This window comes from Lepidochelys kempii, chromosome 7, assembly GCF_965140265.1.
Source record: "Lepidochelys kempii isolate rLepKem1 chromosome 7, rLepKem1.hap2, whole genome shotgun sequence".
NCBI classification, from domain to species: domain Eukaryota; kingdom Metazoa; phylum Chordata; order Testudines; family Cheloniidae; genus Lepidochelys; species Lepidochelys kempii.
The window spans coordinates 73,022,102-73,041,706 of NC_133262.1; the positions used below are offsets into that span (position 1 = coordinate 73,022,102).

General features: G+C 40.7%; 1 protein-coding gene across 4 annotated transcripts in view; it reads right to left on the bottom strand.

Moving 5' to 3' along the window:
• BMPR1A (bone morphogenetic protein receptor type 1A) overlaps positions 1-19,605 on the bottom strand; it is a 197,659-nt gene that overhangs the window by 18,905 nt on the left and 159,149 nt on the right. For 3 of the 4 annotated variants that reach the window (XM_073353347.1, XM_073353344.1, XM_073353346.1), the window contains one exon: positions 16,242-16,372. In XM_073353347.1, the coding sequence (XP_073209448.1) occupies positions 16,242-16,372 (131 nt within the window). Of the gene's footprint in view, positions 1-1,779; positions 8,269-16,241; positions 16,373-19,605 lie in introns of those variants that run through there. The other variant, XM_073353348.1, reaches the window with a different exon arrangement.

Here is a 19,605-nt window from a genome sequence, read left to right on the forward strand (position 1 = left end):
AACAATATAAAACTTTAGAGCCTACAAGTCCACTCAGTCCTACTTCAGCCAATCGCTCAGACAAACACGTTTGGTTACATTTGCAGGAGAGAATGGTGCCAGCTTCTTGTTTACAATGTCACCTGAAAGTAAGAACAGGTGTTTGCTTGGCACTGTTGTAGCCGGTGTCGCAAGATATTTACATACCAGATGCGCAAAAGATTCATATGTCCCTTCATACTTCAACCACCATTCCAGAGGAGATGCATCCACGCTGATGACAGGTTCTGCTCGATAATGATGCAAAGCAGAGCGGACTGATGCAGTTTCATTTTCATCATCTGAGTCAGATGCCACCAGCAGGTCGATTTTCTGTTTTGGTGGTTCGGGTTCTGTAGTTTCCGCATCTGAGTGTTACTCTTTTAAGACTTCTAAAAGCATGCTCAACACCTTGTCCCGCTCAGATTTTGGAAGGCACTACAGATGCTTAAACCTTCGGTCAAGTGCTGTAGCTATTTTTAGAAATCTCACATTGGTACCTTTGCATTTTGTCAAATCTGCAGTGTGAGTGTTCCTAAATCAAACAACATGTACTGGGTCATCATCTGAGACTACTGTAACATGAAATATATGGCAGAATGCGGGTAAAACAGAGATGGGGATGTACAATTCTCCCCCAAGGAGTTCAGTCACAAATCTAATTAATGCACTATTTTTTTAACAAACAACATCAGCATGGAAGAATGTCCTCCAGAATGGTGTCTGAAGCATGACGGGGCATATGAATGTTTAGCATATCTGGCACGTAAATACTTTGCAACAACAGCTACAACAGTGCCATGCAAATGCCTGTTCTCACTTTCAGGAGACATTGTAAATAAGAAGCAGGCAGCATTATCTCCTGTAAATGTAAACAAACTTATCTGTCTTAGCGATTGGTTGAACAAGAAGTACGACTGAGTGGACTTGTAGGCGCAAAAGTTTTACATTGTTTTGTTTTTGAGTGCAGTCATGTATCAAAAAAAATCTACATTTGTAAGTTACACTTTCACAATAGAGATTGCAGTACAGTATTTGTATGACGTGAACTGAAAAATACTATTGCTTTTATCATTTTTACAGTGCAAATATTTGTAATAAAAATAATATAAAGTGAGCACTGTACACTTTGTATTCTGTGTTGTAATAGAAATCAATATATTTGAAAATATAGAAAAACATCCACAAATATTTAATACATTTCAATTGGCATCTTATTGTTTAACAGTGTGATTAATCGCGATTAATTTTTGTAATAACAGTTAATTTTTTTGAGTTAATCGCATAAGTTAACTGTGATTAATTGACAGCCCTAGTTATTTGTACTGGCAATAAGAGTTTGTGTGAATTCAAAGTCAAATAGATCTTTACCTTTATAGGCAACATATACATAAAAGGTCTATCCCCAAACACAAATAATCAAGCAAAGCAGTTTATTAAAAGCTGGCTTTGTTCTTCTTCCAATACGAACCAAGGAGAAAATTTAAGAAGAAGAATACTGATTTTAGTATTGTGCCCACATTTAAGGCACTGGATGATTGACGATAGTCCACCAAACAACTTTGAGCATCACTAAGGAAGATGATTAAAGCTGTTAATTGTTAACTTATCCAATGATTTAAAGACTGAACCAAATACAGTATTTTAAAAGCAGAGAAGTACTTGGTTATGCATTAACAGTTTCCAAGGTAGTACATACTCATGAAGTCTTATAGTAATACAAAACACATTACTAATATGTACTAAAATAAGGTTATTTACTTAAAAATGATACATTGGACATAATCTGTGTACAGAAAAAAGCATTCATGGTAAACTTAAGGCACCTTTTAAATCAGATGCTGTACAAGGTACATTAGTGTGTTACATTTTAAAAGATTATTCTACACTTTTGGCATATAACAAACACAAGAATGTAATCATTCTGCTTGTTTTGCCCTTCTCTCATTTTTATTTACATCTTCTCTAAGTGAACTACAATGTTATTTTTGTATACAATATAATACATTTCATGTTGGGCATGGGTAGGTCAGAGCACAAACATCACTACAGTATGTGGACTTAATTGCATTCAAGGATAATATAGAACAAGGCAACAATTACATGAGATTTGTTGAACAAATTAAGTAAAACAGTATTTACTCCAACTTTGTGATAACTATTAAACCATGGCTACTATACTGTGAACTCCATAAAGCTCTGTATTATATAACATTATATCACCCCTACATGGGGGGTACACCCAGTGGAAGCAGGATTGTGTCCTCTGACTTCTTACAGAAGCACTGTCACAACAATGGAGAACTGCTAAATCATTTCCTATCTAACCAAAATAAAAGATAAATATTACTTCCCTTTAAACATTATTACAGTAACCAAAAAAGGTTTTTAATTTTAAACTTAAGTGACATTTTTACTCTTCAAATGGTTTTAGTCTGTTAATTTAATTTAAAATATAGTATGTGAAGACAATATAGCTGATTTGTATCCAAAGAATTAATTTTATAGCACATTCAGTGGTCATTTAGATGACGTCCTAAAATTTGATTCTAGGCTTACTGAGGAGGTAACAGTTAAAGATTCATTCTGCATTTTAATATCAACACTTAAAGATAATATAATTTAAAAATGTAAAGGAAATAATTAAGGAAAATATGGTACATACAAATGAAACTGACAGTTTTCCAAGATTTTAAAGTCTCGTACTTTCAAAAATATCTACCTTGAAAGCTGATTAGAGGCCTACAGAAGTTGTATATCACTTATCTAATTTGGGTTTTCAAGATACTCATTCTTAAAGAAAAATTCTAAGATAAGCAAACAGTAAAACCCAAAACGAAAGCCTGCATTCATTCCTAGAAACATCATATTCCTTTAGGAATTTACAAGTTAATCAGGAATGTAAATGTTTCCTTACTCTCACTGAATACAATGGCCTCAATTATCTCAAAGATGCAAGTTACTTTCCATCCAACTAAAGCAAGGTAGAACATGCGAGACAATACAAATCTCCATATGCAACTGCTTAATTGGTTCCAAGGCACAGACCATGTTCACAAGGCATACTCTACACATTACATTTAAAAGATATTTGCCAGGCATCCTCTCTCTCTCTCTTTTTTTAAATACTGGTTGATAAATAATTACTGAAGTAAGTTTGACCAACAAAATGAGATGATCACTCACTTCGGATGAAGGAGTCTGATACTCCTTTAAAAGGCTTTGGAATCCTTATAAGGCAACACAACTTGACTTAAGTCTGCATTAAGTACAAAAATATTTTTATTTAATACATTTGCTAAGATTAATGTCAAGATTTTAAGAAATGGGTATCTAAAGCTATGAGCCTAAACTCATATTTAGGCCCCGATTTTGCAAGTTACTTCACATAGGACTTAAGCACGTGCTTAAGTGCTTTACTGAATTAGGGCCTTAATTTACTGATTTTCAGAAGTACTGAGCACCTACCAGCTCTCAATTGAGCCAATGAAATACTCAGGATTTGAGACTATAAGGCCTTTTATTGAGGTGCCTAAAACAGATTTTGGAGCCCAACTAGGCAACCACTTTTTAGAATTTAGGTGTAAGTCCCCCTCCACCTCTTTCTTCCTCCTCCCCCAAACCCAACAGAAAACCCAGCTCAGTGGATTTACTTTATGTAAAAGTGTTTTCTGTAAAGCCTTTTAAAGTGTTAAGGTATTTATTCAGAGTATGTCTAAACTACAATTAAAAACCCATGGCTGGTCCATGCCAGCTGATTCAGGCTAAGGGGTTGTTTAACTGCAGTGTAGACATTCAGGCTCAGGCTGGCACCTGGGCTCTAGGACTCTGCGAGGTGGGAGGGTCCCTGAGCTCAGACTGCAGCTCGAACTCAAACATCTATAGTGCAATTAAACAGCCCCTTAGCCTGAGCCCCAGGAGCCTGAGTCATCTGGCATGGGCCAGCCACAGGTGTCTAATTGCAATGTAGACATACCCTCAGTATCACCAACATTTTGCCTTGCAAAAACTTAAGCAATAAATATTTGGGATGGGAGGGAAATCAATGAATAATTAAAAATGGTGTTTCATTTTTACATTTCTGTCGCTTTATTTAGACTACCACCAACTGTTTTCCTTAAAGACTTCAGAAAAATCATGTCAAGATTAAACGTCAGCAAACAAATTGTAGCTAATAAAGATGTATAATTCACATGGCACTTTATTGGATTAAGTTAAAAAAAACTCCAAGTTCTGAAAGAGCAAGCTTATGGGACATGTGCATAAACATTTCCCTTTTTATTGTTAAAAACCCAGGGTGGTGGGTGGGTGGAAGCAACTTATTCTAAATGATTGATTTCATTACTCATGCCAAATATTTTTCAACTACCTGTGCTACTTTTGGGGGAATTCTACGTCACTGCGCATGCGCAGAATTCATGGTCCCCGCAGATTTCTTTGCTTCCCTACAGAAGAATGACTTCTGATGGGGAAGTAAAGGGAAGCCGCAAGAGCAGTCACATGCCCCTCCCCAGAAGTGCAGGCACGCTAGTTTGAGTGCCCAGAGCAGCCGATAGAGATGTAAATCACAGCTGGGGTGGGAGGGCTGGGCAGTCATGTGTGAGAGAGAAAGATACACTCTGTCCCTCTCGTTCGCTATTGCGGAATGCTCAGTGTGAAGGGGCAGGGCTTTGAGGTGTTTCTGAGAAGACAGGTGTGGGGCAGGCTCTGTTCCCACAGGCAGAGTAGAAAGTAGCAGCCTGCCTGCTTAGTGAATTGTTCCCATTGTTCTTAGTAAATTCCCCAGGAGTATAAAACAGGTGTAAAAAATTTAAGGCTCCTTTATATTCCCAAAGTGGTGTAAAGAAGCCTTATTGTAAAGGACAGTATGGCCTTATAAATGTTTATGGTGCTTTAGTGATTAGAACTGGTCTAAATTTTTTGACTGAAAAATTTTCCTATGAAAATGGGCTCTATGAACTGTTTCTACTGACCTTCCTGGAGATGGTCAGTAGCCAATATAAATTGTGAGTGTGAGCCCTCACTTGCTCTTCAGTTGCCTGTGATGTAACACTGAGCATATGGCTGCATATATTTGTTGATTAATAATTAGAAGTAAAGGGTCAATACTAGCTACATTACTACTAGACATTGCGGGCTTGGGGATTTCCTCCAATGCTCCCCACTCCCATTCTCCATCCATTGTATTGTAGTTTAAATAAATTACCAAAATAATTGAAACCAGCGTGATTATATTGCGTTATATTAACAAATAAAATATGCAGAATTTTGCAGAGTTTTAAAATAGTGTGTGCAGAATTTTTAATTTTTTGGCACAGAACTCCCCCAGGAGCACTGGGCAAACTAATGCACAAAGACATGCTTAACAACTTCAGCCTCATCTTATATCTTTCTTGACAATGGACGGAAAAAAATTTTAAAGCCCTTTTTTTCATAAGAATTGTGGCACACTATTGTCTACTGCTGTCTTCAAATAAGTTAAAATTATATTTGACACACCCAGGAATTGTTCAACCAGAATACATATTAATACTTAAAGGCTTTAATGAACAAAAGTAATGACTTTATTTTAAAAAAGAAATGTCCCCTGAAATAACTAGTTTTCTATAAAATATGTAGCATTGTTAAATAACGTCTGTACATCACAACAGAAAATAAAAAATTCTGCAGTCTTTTGCCTGACCACTTACTTTTTGCAAACTATGGAACAGAAGTGAAAAAACCCAGTGTTAGATAGTTATTTGCAGTTGTTCACAAATGCATATTGGAACTTCATTAAGTTACATTTTCTATTGTATTTTCAAAGGACATTTTAACACAATTTCAAAGCAGTCTCCATGTACCCATTTTAAGACGACAGATAATTTATCAAAAATCTTAATATGAAATCACTATGTCTGACGAATGTCAACATTTTTCCAAAAATTTTTCCCCCTCCAAATCTGAGCTATAGCATGTGTGTGCACATTTACCTATGACCAGGTGTTTTAAAATAGAGCACATTACACACTATATAAATACCTTCCCTTTTTAAAATTATCTAGAACAAGGTTACAGTACAAGGTTAGAGGCACTTAAATTAGGTTTAACTGAACTGTTCCAATATTGTGTTTTTAATCTTCAGCAAGATTCACAGCATTGGAGTTTAAACTTGAGTTATGTTGCTTTTTCTGACTTCAAACTGATAGTGACAAAATTAATGGTATATAACTAATGGCCCAACTTTACACTAACCATTTTAGTTTTTTTTGCCTTTTATACAAACCTGTCTTGATCAACCAAAAAAACAGCAGAAATTTGATTTCCTGTGCAAGCCAAATGGCTTTCATATAACTAGCCAGTCACTGCAGTACAGAATCATACGCACAGCACTGCGTATTATACAGAAACCCTTGACCAAATCCTGCAGCAATGTTAATTTATTAACATTAAAATACCTTTCAATCCCATTTCTCCCATACCCAACAACACACATCCGATTCAGTTGAAAATACTCACTGATTTACCATTCGTCAGTGACGATTTTCAGGAATGACAGTATTTGATTATGTTTTTTCATTGTGTCCTCTAGATGGCCCAGCTCTAAGATCTTCAGCAGTAACGATGCTGTTAAGGTGATCTAGCTCAGAATCTCCCTTGCCTGCCTCATGCATGTCAGTCAGCTTCAGCTGTTCATCTCAGTTCCCCAGGTCTTGGATGACACTGTATTCTCTCAGTTTCCTAGCTGCCCAGCCTGCACTTCTGTGAGTGGGCCCTATTTGCAAACTGGACTCCAGCTCTGGCTCTCAGACCTCCCCTCCTGTCTGGTTCTATAGAATAGTGAAAGGAGCATGCAGTGCAATCCATTTAATTCCCTCTCATGGGGAAAGATGTAAAGCATGAAGCAGCTGCAGACAGGTCCCAGCAGGGCAGAGAGGCAAAACAGAAAGCCAAAGGTCTGGTTGCTGCAAAATGGTGCAGTCTATAACAAAAATGCTGACTTCTGTGGTGCCTCGAAAAAAGCCAAATTCCACAACCACACAATCATGGAGCATACTGGGCCCCAAGTGAGATGACTGAGGCAGATCACACCTCTCAGTCACTGTTTCAGGCTCTTCGCAGACTCAGGGCTTGTCTCCACAGCAAGGCAATGCACACTAGAGAAGTGTGATTTCTATGAAGTGCACTTATGTGCTGCACACTTACTGGCCTGCAACAACCCTGCTGGAATGCACTAAAAAGTTTCCTAGTGCATGTTAACAAGCAGCATGTATATGAAGCACCCTAGGGGAACTTATAGTGTGTGCCAGCAGGGTCTACATGGATCCGTCAGTATACTTTAGAAATCACACCCCTCTAGTGTATGCATTGCTGCACCGTGTAGACAAGCCCTCAGATGGATATTGGTTTACACTGTTCACATTTCTGAGGTTCTCTTTGCAACCTAAACAGCACAGAAACGTAATTATTTCAACATGAAAATTGAGATTCTGGAGCACAATTCTGTGTCGAGGGATGAATTCTGTGGCAAATCCTGTAACTGTGGAATCAGGGAACATACGGGGCCCTGACCATAAGTCTTTCTGTGAATTTAAATGATCTATCCCAAATGGCAGTCAAAGAATCCTGGCACACACATAAAAGACCCATAAAAGGCATAGGAACTGTTAAACTGAGTAGTATCTCAAACAGATTCCTAACCTACAGGCTATTTCAAAAAGACTTGGTATGAACCAACTAGGTTTTTATCAGGTAGAAGGCAAAAAGCTTATATTTCTCCATCTCTGTTGAATCCATTTAGCTTCTTAAGGCTTTCACAGAAAGCACTGTACTCTGAACATGCAATTTAGTACCCAGAGTTTCACTGGAGACTCACTAAGTGTGACTGAAGTCTCAATGCAGCTTAAAACAAAAATGATACGCATATTTAAAACAAGGCTGTCCATATATGTAGCATGTAGTGTACAGAGACTTTCAGCATTATATTCTACAAAGTACTGAAAGATTTAATATTAGCAGCCTGTAAAAGTAAGATGAGGAAGTGGACTGAATCTCAGTTGCTTCTTCTTCCCACTTAGTTCCCACCCTTATCAGGGTGAAAAGTTCTAGGAGTCCAACTCTGCTCCTCAGTACTATATTATTCTGTCAAATCTTTACATCTTGTGATTCAACCATCTTGGCAAGTGTCTTCTTGATCCTCAAAGCTGTAAGTCTAGAGGCAGGATTGTGGGCCCAGCATTCAGACATTAACTTCAACACTGCTCTTAAACACTGGAAATTAAAAAACAAAAGGATACTATTGTAAACAATAATGACTGACAGTTGAAATGGTACAAGTTTTAAGAAGGACTCTGGTGAAGCACGTAGGCCAAAAAGCTTAATTTTTTTTCAATATTCTGTTGATTTATTTACAATATCCTTTGTCAATTATTTCACCTGAATAAAGTAACATTGATATCTCCAACACTGATCTGATTTAGAAAGTGTGCCTTAGTTACAATGCAACAACAAACTGGTGCTCTTTCTTTTGTTTTTAAGAGCTCAGTATTCTTTTCAATTTACTGCCTGAATTCAAAAATGGAAGAGGACTATAAAGTTTCAGTGGGTCAGGCTAACATCCTATAGCAGAGTAATGAGGTGTCATACGGTGTATCCGATGTTTCTCACCAGAGGGAAGGTTGGCATGACAAAAGGTCTGATTGGGTGACAAGTGAACTGGGAGAAATTAGGGCATTTCCAAAAGAAATGAACAATCTCTGACAGGGTGGGAAAAGTAGTAATATAGCATGCATATAGCTGTTATTTGAAGCAGGTAGATTATATTACTTATCTTCCAACATCAATAATATCCATTTAAAGACCATATATTCCGGTTTAATCCATAATTACATAGAATGATAAAAAACCTTGCACCTCTTGGGAGAATGTTTATTACATAGTAATGCTGAATTGACAATAAAATATATGCATTTTTTAATCTTGATCACAGTGTAAGGTAATTCACACCAATTTGGGAAAATGTGTGACAGTCTTCAAATAGTAAACATTTGAAGACTGCCAACAGTCTTTGGAACCCTACCTTAAAAGGTTTACTCAATTTCAAGCACTTTGAAAATAAATGCAGAATTTTGAACACAAATTTGTGTGCCTCTTAAACAGCAAATTAATGTAACAGGGATGGCCAAACTGCGCCTCGTGAGCTGCATGCGGCTCTTTTACAGTTAAAGTGTGGCTGAAGGAGCCCACCAAAACTGTAGGGGTGTGTGTGAAGGACTTCTGCACTGCAGCAGCGTGGTGGGGCTAGAGGCTTCTGCCAGAAATGACTGGTGCCTGCTGAGAGTATGGGGGGTGTGTGTGTGTGTGTGTCCACAATAAAGGTTCCCCTGCTCCCAACAGCTTGAGTCATGCGGCATGCCCTCCCTCCTACCTTCAGTGGCACATTCCAGCAGATCCTAGGTGCTAGCTCCACGTGGAGAGGAAACAGCAAACAGCTGGGAGCTGTAGGAAAAGGCCACTGCTTTAGCTCCATGAGGAGAGGCAGCAGAAAAAGCCGCAGCTCTCTCTGCAGCTCCCAGCTGTTTGTCACTGCCTCTCCCCATGCCTCCAGCTCCCAGCTTGCCGGCTCCAGCAGCTGCTGTGCAGAGAGGGGACCCGATGACACCATATGCCCAAGCGGGGCCAGCAAATCATGGCAAAAATCTGGGGGGGGCACGTAAGCCCAGGTGCGCCCCCCTCCATCTCCTCTGGCTTCTGCCCAGAAGGGAGGGGTGGTCTCGGGGCTTCAGTCCCACGTGACTTGCCTGCCAGTGTTCAGGGCTTCAATATATAGCAGCATATCTGAACTAGCACTACTTTCATACTAAACATTGGAAATTATGTAGCATGAGCTACTGTGACCCTTAATAAATGGGCATTTTAATCCCATTATTATTTCACCTTCTTCTGGGATACTGACCCTAGAATATCACTAATTCTCCTAAAAAGAAAAGGAGTACTTGTGGCACCTTAGAGAATAACAAATTTATTTGAGCATATGCTTTTGTGAGCTACAGCTCACTTCATTGGATGCATGCAGTGGAAAATACACTGGGGAGATTTTATATACACAGAGAACATGAACCAATGGGTGTTACCATACACACTGTAACGAGAGTGATCAGGTAAAGTGAGCTATTACCAGTAGGAGAGAAAAAAACCCTTCTGTAGTGATAATCAAGGTGGGCCATTTCCAGCAGTTGACAAGAATGTGTGAGGAACCGAGGGGGGAGAGGAACATGGGGAAATAGTTTTACTTTGTGTAATGACACATCCGCTCCCAGTCTTCATTCAAGCCTAATGTAATGGTGTCCAGTTTGCAAATTAATTCCAATTCAGCAGCCTCTCGTTGGAGTCTGTTTTTGAAGTTTTTTTGTAGAAGAATTGCAACTTTTAGGTCTGTAATCGGGTGACCAGAGAGACTGAAGCGTTTTCCAACTGTTTTTTGAATAATTCTTGATGTCTGATTTGTGTTCATTTATTCTTTTATGTAGAGACTGTCCGGTTTGGCCAATGTACATTGCAGAGGAGCATTGCTGGCACATGATGGCATATATCACATTGGTAGATGTACAGGTGAACGAGCCTCTGATAGTGTGGCTGATGTGATTAGGCCCTATGATGGTATCCCCTGAATAGATATGTGGACACAGTTGGCAACGGGCTTTGTTGCAAGGATAGGTTCCTGGGTTAGTGGTTTTGTTGTGTGGTGTGTGGTTGCTGGTGAGTATTTGTTTCAGGTTGGGGGGCTGTCTGTAAGCAAGGACTGGCCTGTCTCCCAAGATCTGTGAGAGTGATGGGTCGTCCTTCAGGATAGGTTGTAGATCCTTGATGATGGGCTGGAGAGGTTTTAGCTGGGGGCTGAAGGTGACAGCTAGTGGTGTTCTGTTATTTTCCTTGTTGGGCCTGTCCTGTAGTAGGTAACTTCTGGGTACTCTTCTGGCTCTGTCAATCTGTTTCTTCACTTCAGCAGGTGGGTATTATAGTTGTAAAAACGCTTGACAGAGATCTTGTAGGTGTTTGTCTGTGTCTGAGGGGTTGGAGCAAATGCGGTTGTATCATAGAGCTTGGCTGTAGACAATGGATCGTGTGGTGTGGTCTGGATGAAAGCTGGAGGCATGTAGGTAAGTATAGCAGTCAGTAGGTTTCTGGTATAGGGTGGTGTTTATGTAACCATTGCTTATTAGCACCGTAGTGTCCAGGAAGTGGATCTCTTGTGTGGACTGGTCCAGGCTGAGGTTGATGGTGGAATTCCTCAAGGGCTTCTTTTCCATGGCCTCAGATGATGCAGATCAATGTAGCGCAAGTAGAGTAGGGGCGTTAGGGGACGACAGCTGAGGAAGCGTTGTTCTAAGTCAGCCATAAAAATGTTGGCATACTGTGGGGCCCTGCGGGTACCCATAGCAGTGCTCCTGATTTGAAGGTATACATTGTCCCCAAATGTGAAATAGTTATCGGTGAGGACAAAGTCACAAACTTCAGCCACCAGGTTTGCCGTGACATTATTGGGGATACTGTTCCTGACAACTTGTAGTCCATCTTTGTGTGGAATGTTGGTGTAGAGGGCTTCTACATACATAGTGGCTAGGGTGGTGTTTTCAGGAAGATCACTGATGGATTGTAGTTTCCTCAGGAAATCAGTGGTGTCTCAAAGATAGCTAGGAGTGCTGGTAGACTAGGGCCTGAGGAGGGAGTCTACATAGTCAAACATCACGAAAGCTTATACTCAAAAAAATTTGTTAGTCTCTAAGGTGCCACAAGTACTCCTTTTCTTTTTGCGGATACAGACTAACATGGCTGCTACTCTGAAACTAATTCTCGTAATGATCTCAGGTACACAATGATAACAGGAACAATGCAAAACCAAATAATACTCTATTTGAGATCTCTCTGAGTAAAAAGGAAAATGAAGGTTACTTACTTGTATCTGGAGTTCTTTGAGATGGACTATGCATATTCCCACTCATGGGATGCTCCGACCAGCACAGCCTGAACAGTAGAACGCTAGCCAGCAGTGTTCTCTGGAGCGCTCATGCCTGTCCCTCAGCGCTCCCACCAGTGAACATTAAACCTTCCATGGCAAGGATATAAAACGGGTATGGTGGCTAGCTCCCTGAGGTCCTCCTCCCATGACTTCAGGTCCTCTGAGAGTAGGACTCCAAGGCAGAGAGGAAAGGTGTGCAGACTGTGTGAATATGGAGAGTCCATGCCGAACAACTCCAGTTACAAGTAAGTAACCTTCTTTTCTTCTTCGACTATCTGCATATTCCCACCTACAGCACAGTTTAACTGCGGTAATTCTAACCCAGGATGGTGGGAACATGGAATCCCAATAAAACGAGAACTGCATTGCCAAATTTTGCATCTGATCTAGGTTTTAAATCTATAATGAGTAGTTCCTAGTAAAAGTGTGGATTGTACGCCACATTGTTACTCTTTATGATTCTATTAAGGAATATGTCTAGCGAATACCACAGAAACTGCTTCTAATCTAGTACAACGAGCTCTAATTCCTTCAGGAAGACAGGAATTCATCAGCTTAATGTATGTATTCATCAATACATAGCCTAACGCAGTGGCTCCCAACCTTTCTGTGGGAATAGCATATTCCTATTCCCAGAAGACTGTGGCAGGCACCAGACACCCCACCACCGAAATGCCGCCGAGATGTGGCAGCAGCAAGCAGCATCGCCGCCTAAATGCCACTGAGAAACGGCAATGCTTCTCTGTGGCATTTCGGCGGGCAGTTCTCCGGCGACAGCGCTCGGTGGCAGCATTTTGGCAGCGCGGTGTCCTGCGGGTGCACACAACTGCCCCGGCGGGTGCCATTGAGCTCGCGGGCACTGCATTGGGGACCCCTGGCCTAACTCATCTTGAAAGAATTTGTTCAGTGACCACTCTCCCGTTATTCCTCTTTTCATAAGAAATAAAGAAATTGGGAGATTGTTGAAAATGCTTAGTTCTAATTAAATTAAAACTAAAGCCCTTCTAACTTCTAGCACATGAAATCCAGCCTCCTCATCTTGAGTGTGAGGTTCGGGGAAAAAAGCTGGTAACAGATTTATAGTAAAATATAAGAATCTTGGGTGTGTACAGAGAATTCCTTTATCCTTATCAAAGACAGTAAATGGTGGGTACGCATTATCACTTGTAATTCACTTATGCACCTTGCAGAAGAGACAGCTATCAAGATGACTGTCTTAATAGATAAAGAGAACAGTGTACAGATTCTCACAGTTCAAATGAATGTTTCATTAACTGTGTAAGCACTATGTTTAAATTCAAAGATGGTATAGGATATCTAACTGGTGGATATAGATTATTAAGACCTTTCAAGAATCTTCACATCATGAGTAAAAACTAATTTACTATCCACAGGGACATAGTAAACTGAAATTGCTGCAAGATGAACCTTGACTGGTGACAGAGACCAACTCTTTTAAGATATAATAAGTAGGGCTGTTGATTAATCACAGTTAATTCATGCGATTAACTAAAAAAATCGCGATTAGAACATTTTTGATTTGTCATGCTGTTAAACAATAGAATATCAATTGGAATTTATTAAATATTTTGGATGTTTTTCTACATTTTCAAATATATCCATTTCAATTACAACACAGAATACAAAGTGTAATGCTCACTTTATATTATTTTTTATTACAAATATTTGCACTGTAAAAAGGATAAACAAAAGAAATAGTATTTTTCAATTCACCTCATACAAGTACTGTAGTGCAATCGCTTTATCATGATAGTGTAACTTACAAATGTAGGTTTTTTTGTTACATAACGGCACTCAAAAACCATGTAAAACTTTAGAGCCTGCAAGTCCACCGACTTCTACTTCTTGTTTAGCCAATCGCTAAGAAAAACAACGTTCTTTACATTTACGGGAGATAATGCTGCCCACTTCTTAATTATGACACCTGAAAGTGAGAACAGGTGTTCTCATGGCACTGTTGTAGCTGGCGTAGCAAGATATTTACGTGCCAGATGCACTAAAGATTCATATACCTTGTCATGCGTCAGCCATTGTTCCAGAGGACGTGCTTCCATGCTGAAGACGGTCGTTAAAAAATAATGCGTTAAGTAAATTTGTGACTGAACTTCTTGGGGGAGAATTGTATGTCTCCTGTTCTGTTCTATCCGCATTCTGCCATATATTTCATATTATAGCAGTTTCAGATGATGGCCCAGCACATGTTGTTCGTTTTAAGAACACTTTCACAGCAAATTTGACAAAATGCAAAGAAGATACCAATGCGAAATTTCTAAATAGCTACAGCACTCAAGCCAAGGTTTAAGAATCTGAAGTGTCTTCCAAAATCTGAGAGGGACGAGGTGTGGAGCATGCTTTCAGAAGTCGTAAAAGAGCAACACTCCGATGCGGAAACTACAGAACCTGAACCACCAAAAAAGAAAATCAACCTTCTGTTGGTGGCATCTGACTCAGATGATGAAAATGAAAATGCATTGGTTTGCACTGCTTTGGACTGTTATCGAGCAGAACCCGTCATCAGCATGGACGCATGTCCTCTGGAATGGTGACTGAAGCATCAAGGGATATATAAAAGCTTTAGCGCATCTGGCATGTAAATATCTTGCGACGCCGGCTACAACAGTACCATGCAAATACTTGTTCTCACTTTCAGGAGACATTGTAAACAAGAAGCAGGCAGCATTATCTTCTGCAAATGTAAACAAACTTGTTTGTCTAAGCGATTGGCTGAACAAGAAGTAGAACTGAGTGGACGTGTAGGCTCTAAAGTTTTACACTGTTTTGTTTTTGAATGCAGGTTTTTTTTGTACATAATTCTACATTTGTAAGTTTAACTTTCATGATAAAGAGATTGCACTACAGTACTTGTATTAGGTGAATTGAAAAATACTATTTCTTTTGTTTTTTACAGTGTAAACATTTATAATAAAAAATAAATACAAAGTTTGCACGGTACACTTTGTATTCCGTGCTGTAATTGAAATCGATATATTTGAAAATGTAGAAAACATCCAAAAATATTTAAATAAATGGTATTCTATCACTGTTTAACAGCACAATTAATGGCACTTAATTTTTTTAATCGTGTGATTAATCATGATGACTTCTTTTAATCGCTTGACAGCACTAATAAGAAGTAAGATAGAATATATAAGTAATCAGAGCTGTATATAGATCTACCTCAGTAGTTCTCAACTTATTTATCATTGTTTGCTGCATATGCAGGACCCCCGACCCTGTGGGGCAGGACGGCAGCCCCAACCCTGACCCCGCTGAGAGATGAGGGAGGCACATGAGCATGCTAACAAACACTTCTAGCTCGAGTTCTATTGGTCAGGCTGAACGGTCAGTGCATCCAATAAGTGGGAACATGCAGAGGACACCTGGGGTATGTTTTCACTACCTGCCGGATCGGCAGGCAGCAATCGATCCAGCAGGGATTGATTTATCGTGTCTAGTCTAGACGCGATAAATTGACACCCAAGCACTCTCCCATCGACTCCTGTACTCCAACGCCGTGAGAAGCACAGGCAGAGTCGACGGGGGAGCAGCAGCAGTCGACTCACCATGGTAAGTCGATCTAAGTACGTCGACTTCAGCTACATTATTCATGTAGCTGAAGTTGCATAACTTAGATCGATTCCCTCCACCAGTGTAGACCAGGGCCTCAAGAACTGTGCAGTACTACCAATGAAATCTCTCCATGAAAAAGTAATGGGGCCGCTAATGATCTACACCATCGTCTCCTCAGGTCTACAAACACATTAGTATCACCTCATATTCCAGTGTTGAAAATGTCTGATATATCCAGTATGACAGAAAAAGGTATCTGAGGTTGAGTGTGATAAATTGCATTACAATGTCATGTTAAATTGTAGCTCCATTCAAAAACACAAGAAAATACTAAGGCCTAGCTCTAGACTGGTTTGGGGTGAGAATGTGACCATGCAGTTGGTTGCTGGTGAGGTAGTTCTCCTTCCCATTCAGATGGGTACATAAAAAGATCAGGCAGGTAAAAGCTCTACTAGTTGTTCTCACACATTAGTATTTTTATTGTGGTCAGAGATATCTCAAAACATTAGAATGTCTAATTTTGTTGCCTACTCTACTTCAGTTTCAGAAAACTTTTGGGAAAGACTAAAATACCCTTATTACATATTGGGGTTAAAGCTGAACTCCTCCCATTTCTCCCTTTCGACGTACTTACTTCATCGCTATTCCATCTGTTAGATACCACTGGGCGTAGGCGCTTGACGCACACCACCTCTCTCATATCTTCATAAGATGGATCATTCGGCACCATGTCATAATATGGCAGCTGGTACTCTTCAACAATACCTGAAATGTGTGTAAAAGATCAGGGTTATATATATATGAACAAACTAAATCCTTAGATCTGCTATCTAAACTCGTAACTAACTGATGAAGCATAAAACAACACAAAATTCTCTTGTCAGCAACTTAAACTCATCAGTGGTTGAAAACTAAAGGTAACATTAATGGCTATTAGATGGATGTGTAAGGAGTGGTATCCCTAGCCTCTGTTTGTCAGAGGGTGGAGATGGATGGTAGGAGAGAGAACACTAGATCATTACCTGTTAGGTTCACTCCCTCTGGGGCACCTGGCATTGGCCACTGTTGGTAGACAGGATACTGGGCTGGATGGACCTTTGGTCTGACCCAGTATGGCCATTCTTATGTTCTTATGTTAACACAGAATTGTACATAATATCACTTGCTGAAAATTTATAAAAAGAAAAGGAGTACTTGTGGCACCTTAGAGACTAACCAATTTATTTGAGCATGAGCTTTCGTGAGCTACAGCTCACTTCATCGGATGCATACCGTGGTATGCATTCCACGGTATGCATCCGATGAAGTGAGCTGTAGCTCACGAAAGCTCATGCTCAAATAAATTGGTTAGTCTCTAAGGTGCCACAAGTACTCCTTTTCTTTTTGCGAATACAGACTAACACGGCTGTTACTCTGAAACCTGAAAATGTATAGTTGATGGTGAACATTTAGGACCGAATGCTGACTTAATTACCTGTAGTCCCACTGAATGTTTGGCCCTATTACATACTATAGAGCTACTCCCTACAACAGATGAGTTCATACATGTATATCTTCCACTTTATTCTGAGACTGCCTGTAATCTTCCTATTTCACCTAGTTTACCACATCCAAGAAGTGTACTTCACTGAACATATAGAGATAGATCACTGTCCCAAGAAGATGCAATCTAAATTAGGATGAGAGGGTTACTCACCTTGTGCAATAACTGAGGTTCTTCGAGATGTGTCCCGCAGTGGGTGCTGCATTTTAAGTGTTTGAGTGCCCCTGTGCTTGTAATCGGAGATTTGTGATAGCAGTGCCTGGTTGGGTCGCACATGCGCAGTCCCTGTCTTGCGCTGCATCAAGCAGCTAATTGGCGCTGTGAGAGCAACCTCCCCTCTGTTCCTTGTCTACTGCAGAGCATGAGTGTGAAACTCTGAAGTAGAGGGGCAGAGGGAGGGTAGTGGAGCACCCATGGGGACACACAAAGAACCTCAGTTACTGCACAAAGTGAGTAACCCTCTCCTTCAAGTGATGTCCCTGTGGGTGCTCCACTTTAGGTAACTTCAGAGCAGTACCCTCCAGTGGAAGGGAGGGGCTTTGGAGTTGACGTCGTGGCAGAGGACAATTCGGTGAGTCCAAATAATGCATCAGATGTTACATGCTGCTCTAATGCATAGTGCTGCATAAATGTATGGGTAGAGGCCCATGTCACAGGTCTACATAGGTCCACAGTGGGAACACTGTTCAGAAAAGCTATTCAAGTCGACATTGCCCTGGTGAAACGCATGCAAATCCCCATAGGGGGTTGCAAGTTCTGTGGCTGGTAACACAGTTTGATGCATTATGAAATCCATTTGGAGAGCCTCTGTTTGGATATGGCATCTCCTTTTGATCATTCCATGACAAACGAATAATTTCGGGGATTTACGGAATGACCTTGTTTGATCTGTGTAAAAAGCCAGGGCCCTGCGAACACTGAGGGTGTGAAGTGTGGATTCTCGCCTATCCTTATGTGGCTTAGGATAGAACGCTGATAAGCAGATGGGTCAGTTGAGGTGGAATGAGGAGGCGACCTTAGGTAAGAACTTGGGATGCGGTCTGAGAGTGATTCTGTCTTTGGAAATGCTGTGTAGGATGGATCAGCGATGAGTGCCCCTAGTTCCCCCACTCATCGTGCAGATGTAATGGCAACTAGAAAGGCCACCTTCATTGACAGGTGGAGAAGTGAGCAAGTGGCTAGTGGCTCGAATTGGGTATCTGCTGATGTTTTGGAGAACTAAGTTGAGGTCCCATGGCGGCGTGGAAGTGTTGAGGCCTTTCAGAAAACATTTGGTGGTATCTTATGGTGGAAAGCTGCTATGACTGAGAGATGTACCCTGATTGAGCTAACAGATAGGTCTGATCTCAAGTTCAAGCAGGTAATCCAGAATCAAAGGTAAAGGGGCAGATACTGACGTGGTCTGCTTTGTGTGACACCAGGAATCAAAGTGTCTCCATTTGTGTAGGTATGTGTGGTGGGTAGTCGGTCAGCGACTATTTAATAAAATGTTCTGTACTTCTTTGGAGCATTTCATTTCAGGTCCCTGGAGCCATGGAGCAATCACCCTTTCAGGCTGAGTGTCTCCAGGTTCAAATGCAGAGTTTGTCCTGAGTCCTGGGACTGGAGACGAGGTAGGAGAGGAAGGGTTAGAGGTCTGCACACTGACAATCTGAGAATGTAGAGAACGATGTTTGATGAGACCATGCAGGGGGTATCAGTATTACAGTGGACTTGTCTGCTTTGATCTTGTGAGGCACTAGTGCCATAAAGGGAATGGGGGAAGGAGGAATATAGGTGGGGAGCTCCTCCATTTGATAAGAAACGCGTCTCCTAAGGAGTGATGGTCCATGCCTGCCCTGGAGCAAAACAATGGGCACTTAGTGCTGTGCTCCATTGCAAAGAGGTCTACTGTGGGGAATCCCCATTGTTTGACTATGTTGTGGAGAACCCTGGTGTCGAGTTCCCACTCATAGTCCTGAGAAAAGTTCTTGCTGAGTGCATCTGCCGTAGTGTTTTGACATCTGGGCCGGTACGCTGCTATAATATGGATGTTGTCCTGGATGCACCAGTGCCAAAGTCGCATGGCCTCTGCACACAGGGAGTGTGAACGTGAACCCCCCTTTGTCTATGTAGAACATGCATGACAAATTGTCCATGAGAATTTGTACGGTCTTGTTTCTGATCACGAGTAGGAAGGTGGTACATGCATTGCGAACACCTCTGAGTTCTAGCAGATTTATGTGACACCAAGCTTCTGTTGGGGACCAACAACCCTGAGCAGAATGTGAGTTCAAATGTGCTCCCCAACCTATGACGGACGCATCCACTGTAATAGTCAATGTAGAAGGGGCTTGGGTGAAAGGCACTGTCAGGCATACGTTGTGCGGTTGCGTCCACCAAGATAGAGTCGTTTACTTTGCTTGGCATTGTTTGTTTATACTGTGCCTTGGTGGGCAACAAGTTGTACGGAGCT